This window comes from Pinus tabuliformis, chromosome 9 (assembly GCF_031772625.1).
Source record: "Pinus tabuliformis cultivar Carrire ecotype Pingquan chromosome 9, CPIR1, whole genome shotgun sequence".
Lineage (NCBI taxonomy): Eukaryota > Viridiplantae > Streptophyta > Pinopsida > Pinales > Pinaceae > Pinus > Pinus tabuliformis.
In genome coordinates, this window is record NC_142307.1 from 2006497730 (window position 1) to 2006505914 (window position 8185).

Consider the following 8185-nt stretch of genomic DNA (forward strand, 5'->3'; position numbering starts at 1 on the left):
TTTTACATTCAAATTTTTAATTTCTTTAATATATATATTAATAAAACAAAATTACAATAAATTAATTTACTATTTTTATTTTCTATTAAGTTTTTCATCTAATCCTTCTTTTATTATTATTATTATTATTATTTTGAATTTAATTACAACATCTTCCATATTCATACTCAATATTAGGAGTAAGTATTTTGATAGTCTAGATACTATTTAACAATTTATTTTAAGAGTTGTTTTATAAGGCCATAATATCATGTGGAAAATGGTAGAAATTCTGGTAAGATTTTGACTAAAATCTTATAAATTTTTTGGAAATTTAGATTATATTATAGCCATTAAGTTTTAAGATTTTAAGTATATCATGAATTTTAATGGTGATAAATACATTTTCATTATAAAAAATTTAAACAAAAAATAACGTGATTAAACTAAAAACAAAATTGTGAACTTGTTAAACAATGCCCTTATTTTTATATAATTGGACTCGTCAATAAAGTTTGAACGATTTTATGAGTTTTAATTGTCTAAATCGATTTACATAGTATCTGATTATACAATCGATCTTTTAGTTTTGAGCTGTGTGTATTTATTTTTTCCCACAGGTAACGCGCCTTCAGTGTGGAGGTTTCATATTGAATCTGAGTTTCAAGCACTGTGTCACTGATGGTGTTGGAATCACCCAATTTGTGAAGGCTTTGGGTGAAATAGCGAGAGGCGCGTCAAGCCCAACTGTTCCTCCAGTTTGGAACAGAGAAATCCTTAGACCGAGGCAGAAGCGTGAGGTAAATTACCCTGGGGTCGGTGAGTATTTTAAGCTGGAAGAAAAATATGTAGAATCATTGGTGCAAGCACCTGCAGTACCGCAGGAAATGAAAGCAAAATCGTTCTATTTTGGTTCAAAGGAAATTGCGGCTTTAAAAAGACAGATAGAGGCGGAAGGGGTGAAGCACTGCACCCCATTCGAAGTAATATCGGCGTGCTTGTGGCGATGCAGAACAAAGGCTCTCCATATCCCTGCTCATCAGGATTGCACAATTACGTTTCCCTTCAACGCCCGTTCTCAACTTCGGCCACCTATTCCAATTGGCTACTATGGCAATCTGATAGTGTTCGCCTATGCTACGACAAAATCTGAGTATCTCACTGAACGACCATTGTCCTTCGCTGCGAAATTAATTAACGAAGGGAAACGGATGGTGAAGGAAGAGTACGTGCGATCTTTCATCGACTTGGCGGAACTGAATGCTTTTCCAAATAACCATGGATGCCCAAGCAACACATGTCATGGTTATTACCCTATTTCAGACGTTTCCGAGATTATGCTCGACCTCGCAGAAGCGGATTTTGGGTGGGGAAAGGCGGCGTATGCTTGTCCGGTTTATCCACCGTGGCTAGACGTGTCATATCTAATAAGGCCTTCTGTGAATGCCCATGAAGGATTCCTTGCTTCTGTTTCTTTACCGTCGATTGCCATGGAAATATTTGAGCAAGATATAAGTAATGCAATCAACGACTGCCTGAAGGCTTTGTCATCTTGTGAACGTGGGGAATCAAGATAGGCATTGTAATGTTCATGAGCCAGATTTGATCAGATAAATTGTATGAAGGTTCAATGAAGAATTAGTACCTAAAGCACTAGTAGTGAGCACAGTTGTTTCAAATAAAGTTGAATGATGAATTAGCAGCTAAAGCGCTTAGTAGTGAGCAGTGAGCACAGTTGTTTCAAATGGAACTAGCTTTAGACATCTCTGGTTTTAATCACATTTTTAACATGGCGCAAGGTTCTGCCAGGTTATTACGTTCATAGTTTGTAGCCCACATAGGATGCAGAAAATCTTTTGGACGCGATATATGAAAAATGTTTATAACATATACATTGAATTTATTCTTTAAATTTATTTATTTTTTATATAAATAAAAAATATGATTACCACTTTTATAAAAATAATGTTTCTAAAGGATAATTTGTCAATTCCAAAAACATTTTATAATAAACTATATATAATTAAAAAAAATATTAAATGATAATTTGTCATTTCCAAAAGCATTTTATAATAAATAATTTATAATTAAAAACAACATATATCACATTAAATATGTTATTTTACAAATATTTAAGAAGGTGAAATAAAATGTTTTTGTTTTTAATTAGGCTAAAAGGTGTTCCTCTATTTGGAATTGTCTATTTTAATGATTTTATTAATTAATTATATTCATCTATAAATTGAAAAATGGTAGTGTATTATTGTGGTTGCTACTACATCAACTAATAAAATTATAAATGATAACTTCTTTGGATATCTAAATCAGATATTTCTACCATCTTTAAATTATTTTTGTACAAAAATATGATTAAAATTTTACTATGCCTAAAATTTAAAAATAGATTTAAAAGTATAAAAAAATATTGAAACTTGGTTCTTTGTTATTTACATTACAAAACTTGATGTAACTTACAGTTTAGAGTTACATTAAAAAACGTCTTTTGCGGCCATTCTTGTAAAGGCATTAATAATAAAGAGATTTATCATATAATATGATCATATAAATGATAATATTAAAGGATTTGTAAAGGTAATCTTCATATAATAAATGAGATTATATTCATATAAATCATATCATTGAATAATTAATAAATGTAATAATGATATTTTGATATTTAGAAAATAATAAATTTTGATGTGAACAATAACATTTATGTTTACGACCCGGATGCGGTCGACATTAATGAAACATAATGCTCTTATTGACTGATGGATAGGCTGGGTACTGCCAGTTGCAGCTCTGCGTGGTTTCCCAGGATTTCACCCGACGCAAATTGGATAGCCTTAAGAGAGGTAGATTTGGAGGAATGTCTGCATTAATGGCTCGCTTCGTCCAAGGTGATGCTTCAGCTGTTATATTCATGGCGCTCTGTTTTCTTCTCACCACAACTTTTGCTCAGCCTCCATGCTCCAGGTTCTGGCCTGCAGCGGATCTGTGGTCTGGTTATACTGAGGGTCGTGATGATAGGCTAGTCTATGCAATCGATGGCAAGATTTTAATTGCCCCTGATTTTCGAATTGAGCCGCACTCTCAGGCCCGTCTTGTGCGAATGAAGAGATCCCTTGTGCTATTCTATAGCCCTCCTGCCAGTGCCCTTGGTCTCATTATGCTTTCCCCTCACTGCCTCAACATGGTGCACCAGAGTATGAGGAGTTGCTCCGGGGCACGCCGAGGTAGCCAAAGGCATTCGAAGGCTAGCGGCTCTGTGGATCCTGCCCTGCCTCCTGTTACTATCCCCTCCTCTCCGGTGGTTTCGCCTCCTCATAGCCCTTCTCGCAGGCTGACCCCAAACAGTGCGTTTCAGACCACTCACTTCAAATTTCAAAGTAATCTCAATAGGCCAATGATCACCACTCATATCACTATTATCCTGTCTAAAGATGAAAGCCAGCCTCATCCTCTGGTGCGTGTGGTGTCTGAGCATTCTCAAAGCAGTGAGCAGTTTACGGCAGAGGGAAGTTTGGAGAAACGAAAGGGCAAGATGATTGACAGAGGCGATGCTCCTAGCGATATTATGCCTTCTGAAGCCATCATCCTGGTGGACGGGGAAGGCAATTCCATGGCCACTCATCACCCCACGGCGAACCCAGAAGGCGAGAAGGCAGGAATTGAAGAAATGTGGACTGGGATTGCGTGTCAGGAGGTGGAGATGCCTCTGAATGAGGACATGGAGGTATAATGCCACCTAGGCATGCCCAAACTTCTTTTGGTTTGCTGATGTTTTATATGGTCAACCTCAGGCAGTTTTGTTTGCAGTTCCGGTTTAACATCTACAGCCAGATGGTTTCATTATTCCCCTCGAGCAGCGGCAGTATAAAGATCTTCTGGGCAGGTAAGGAAAATCTCTGTCTTTCTTTCGTGTGTTTTCTTATGTTATGCTGGTCTATCTCTGGTCTCTATATCTATTCTCTTGTCTTCTATAACTGTTTCTCCCAGGCTCTCCCTATACTGGGGCAGTTTTGCTGTGTTGAGTGCTCTTGGGTGATGTTATCCGAAGCCTCAACTCCTTGTAATATTATTTTACTTTTCAATTAATAGAATTAGTCATTTGTTGAGAAAAAAAACATTTATGTTTACGGTTTGAATTAGGTAATTATGAGTATTTTTTTGTTTGATTTCACAATGTTAAAGTGAAACTACTAGTGATTCGGATTCTTAAATTTCCATAAGGAAATCTATGTCATCATTAATCAAATAATATTACAAATAAATATATGAAGTGTTGTCTCACGATAGGAAGACCATCTTGGACGGTTGAGAGAATATATCAACCACACACCAATCTAGGAAACAACTTTTAACTAATAGGAATAGACTCTTTTAGATAGAAAGAATCACAACTGAGACAAGTAGGAATTACATTTTCCAACACTCCCCCTTAAGGACTACTTGTCTCGATATCAATCTACAAGATCTACATTTGGGCCAGTTGGGTAATTACACCTTGTACCTTGTTCATACAATTGTTGATGTCCATATAAAGGAACAATCATTTACCAGAATGCATGGGTTCCCAACCGCTGCAACCGGTAGTCTACTAGGAAGTCCTTCACATACATTGTTCATTAAACTTCAAGTTATCTTGTAATTAATTCAAGTAGTTAGGCTTTGTTGAGATTCTCGAAGAGAATATCATGTAGAGTAGATATTATCTAGGATTAGGCAGATTCGATCCATTGATTGAGGATCTGATAGTTGTATGTAATGGTATTTATGTAAGTTTTGGATTAGTGTAAGTGGATTTGGCTAGATTTGGCTGAGGAGGATTTGATTGTAAAATATGGAATCTCTATCTATCTCTGTGTATACTGTGCATGAATGGTCAATCCCAAAGGTGTTTAATTTCCTTCGAAATATTTCTGAATTGTATTTATTTCCAGTTCGGGCCCTTAGAATTAGTTTTTACTATAATATTGTGTTATCGCATCTAAACCTTCATTCACTATGTATTGAAATAACCTGGATATATTTTAAGAACATAACTTAGAGACAGGTTAAACTTGGCGGAAGTGTAAATTCTTGGTGGAACGAGGAAAACCCTGACAAAATTCGTGAGAAACCCTGGAGAAGATCTGAATCGTTCGATCGACAGACAACAGATCTAACGGTGATCGTGTGCTAATTAGCGCAGACGTTAATTCCAAAAACAGACGCGATAAATTATAAAACTGAGTTAATAGCTCAGTTAATCGTGACCACCCGCTTGAAGGAGGTAGATCCAACGGTAATCGTGTGGTTAAAATGCACAGGGTTTAATTTAGAAACTGGACGTGATATTTTATAGACTGTGGTTTAATCCATTGAATTTTGGATCGATCACAGTCATTTTCTAAGAAGGGACGTGATCCGACGGATATTGCTCCGAAACATGCCCATGAGTTAATTTCAATTTCGGACTCGAGAAGGTTATGAACTGGGGTTTTGTTTCTTTTCAGTTCCGGGGGAGAAGGTGAAGGTTTGCCATATTTCAGGTAAATTAAATAGTCCTACTACTTTTAGCAGAATAACTAAAATTGGAGGTTGATGACTGATACTCCAAAGGAAACCCGAGAAGAAGTTCCACCCGAGCTTGAAGAGATCGTTTCTAGTTTTGAACGATTATCCTTAACACCTGCAACTAGCCCACCATTAGTGGTATCAGAGCAGCCTATTGACACTGAGCAGGATCTCAAAGATCAGAAAAAGAAATCCAACATGGCTTTCAGAGTTGGAAGAGGACGTGGTAGAAGAGGAAGACCAGTTGCAAATGTTGAAGTGTTGGAAGCTATGCAACAGATGCAAGCTAGATTAGAAGCAGTGGAAATGGGAAATCAAAGAGATGTAGATGTTGGAGATGTCAGTGAGCCTGAAGTTGAAGCTGCAGAAGAAGAGGAACCTGCAGAAGTTACTCCTGAAATGAGATTCTTTAGATCAATGTTGAGATCCACATCTAAACCCAGACTTGAGGTTTCAGTTTATACAGGAGGTTTAAACCTTGAGGAGTTGATAGACTGGATTAATGACATGGATAAATTCTTTGATTATGAAGAAACAGAAGAATGAAGGGGAGTGAAATTTGCTGTCACAAAATTGAAAGGACATGCAGAACTTTGGTGGGATGGAGTGCAGTTAGAAAGAAGGAGACTTGGTAAGCAAGCAATTAAAAATTGGAACAGGATGGTGGAAAAGTTGAGAGGTAAGTTTTTGCCAAGTGATTATCAATAGACATTATTTAGACAGATGCAGAATCTTAGACAGAGGTCTTTGACATTGAAAGAATATACAAAGGAATTTTACAAAGTGAGCATAAGAGCTGGACAAATTCAAGATATAGATGAGAAGGTGGCAAGATATGTAAATGGACTCAGAATGGAGATCCAAGATGAGATAAGTATGATGTATCCTAAAACAGTAGAAGAGGCTTATCAGATGGTATTGAAGGTTGAAGAAAAACTCATGAGGAAGCAATCTACCAGAAATAGAGGTACTTTCCAAGGAAGAGGAAGTCAAGGTGGTAGAGGAAGATCTACAACACCTAGAGATGGAGCTAGCAGCAACTCGAGTCAGCATACACCCACAGAAGGTGATGCAAGTGGAGGAAGGCATTTTTTTAGAGGAAGAGGAGGCAGAGGTAGAGGAAGAGAAATAAGATGTTATAGATGTAACAAGCTGGGACACAGAGCCTATGAGTGCCCAGAAAACACAGGGACAAATCAAAGAAATGTAATTGTTTCTCAGATTGAAGAGGGAGCAAAAAAGGTGACAAAATAAGAAAATGCACCAGATAAAGGGGAATCTTTGGTAGTTAACAAAGTTTTGTTAAAACCAGCAAAGGAAGTTGTTAAACTAGCATAGAGAAAGACTTTGTTCAGGACTGTGTGCAAGGTGGTGGGCCCCAGTATTGTAGCAATAATGCTACAACTCCTGGAACTCCCTTCTTTAATTTTATCAACCCGGTAGTTCGTAACAAACTTGGAAGCGACGGTGCTGTATGCACAAGTACTAGCTCTTGCCGCAACTGTCACTTGGTCAGCTGGCACAAGTCCGCTAGGAGCTTAAGCCAACTTCTATGAGCTCTTAGAAGAAGCTTTTTAATTGATGGACGAAAGCTAACTCGAAGGAAGCTAATCTAATTGCGAAAAGAAACCGAAAGACAAAAAAGAAACGCAAACCCTAGCAAACCCTAATTCTACCAGCTAGTCCTACTGACGCAAAGGAGAGCATGAAAACTACTGAAAGAGATGCCATTACTTCTAGGAAGGTAAAATGCATGTGTCTAAGTTATCACTATCTGAAGAAAACATCTTTTTGTATTTTTGATTAAGTTGTTGGAATTATCATGCATGTGCTTTTAACTAGCTTTTCACTGTGCAGAGGTGGATCAAGGAGGAGAAATGCTTGGGAAAGGTTGGGAAGGTTCAGAGAGGGTCTAAGGGGTCCCTAACATCCTTTCAGAGAGTTTCACAAAGTCTGGATGCCATGCAACCGTGTTTATGAACTTCTACAGGAAGTCTGCAGGGGTTTCTACAGGATGTTCTGTAATTCTTCTACAGGATGTTTCGAAATGGGATTTTTGAGGATGGGTGATTGATGGAAGATGCATGGATGGTTATGGAGGTAGGATGGGGGTCTGAAGTGACCCAGGAACTGATGGATGGAGTGGTGAGATGATATGTGGAAGGCTGATTTGGCTTTAAGGTAGTTGAGACAACAATGGAGAAGAAGGTAGGGTTACGTGGGCAAGAGGATGGGTGTGAAGCGAGAAGCCTAGATATGGGATGAATCAGATGGCTCTGATGAAGCTTGACCATGTGAGTGAGTGATAGAGATGCCCTGCACAATGCACATTCAACCGAATCAATGAATTCTTGCAAACAAACTAAGTCCTAGCTAACTTAATCTAACTGTCAATGAAATGAATAAACAGCAGCCTTGTTTGGAAAGAGAACCATGTACATCACGTGAGAAAGAACATTCCGAAAGATCTAAATGCATGACAAACTCCTACCAATCGATTCCCAAACATAAAAAGCTACTTTAACCAACAAAAACAACCAAAATAACAAAGCAAGATCTAAAGAGCAGATTTTATTTTAAGAACGCAGCAAACACACATAAAGATAAACAAGGGAGGTACTGGGCGCTTGAGATGGGCCCAACCCCA

At 37.7% G+C, this 8185-nt stretch overlaps 1 protein-coding gene across 1 annotated transcript; it reads left to right on the forward strand.

Moving 5' to 3' along the window:
• The first annotated feature begins 259 nt into the window (after positions 1 to 259).
• LOC149157092 (benzyl alcohol O-benzoyltransferase-like) lies at positions 260 to 1556 on the forward strand. The gene is made up of 2 exons (XM_089444973.1): positions 260 to 274; positions 600 to 1556. Exons 1-2 carry the CDS (start codon positions 260 to 262, stop codon positions 1554 to 1556), a joined length of 972 nt encoding a protein of 323 aa, XP_089301099.1.
• Positions 1557 to 8185: the final 6629 nt, after the last annotated feature.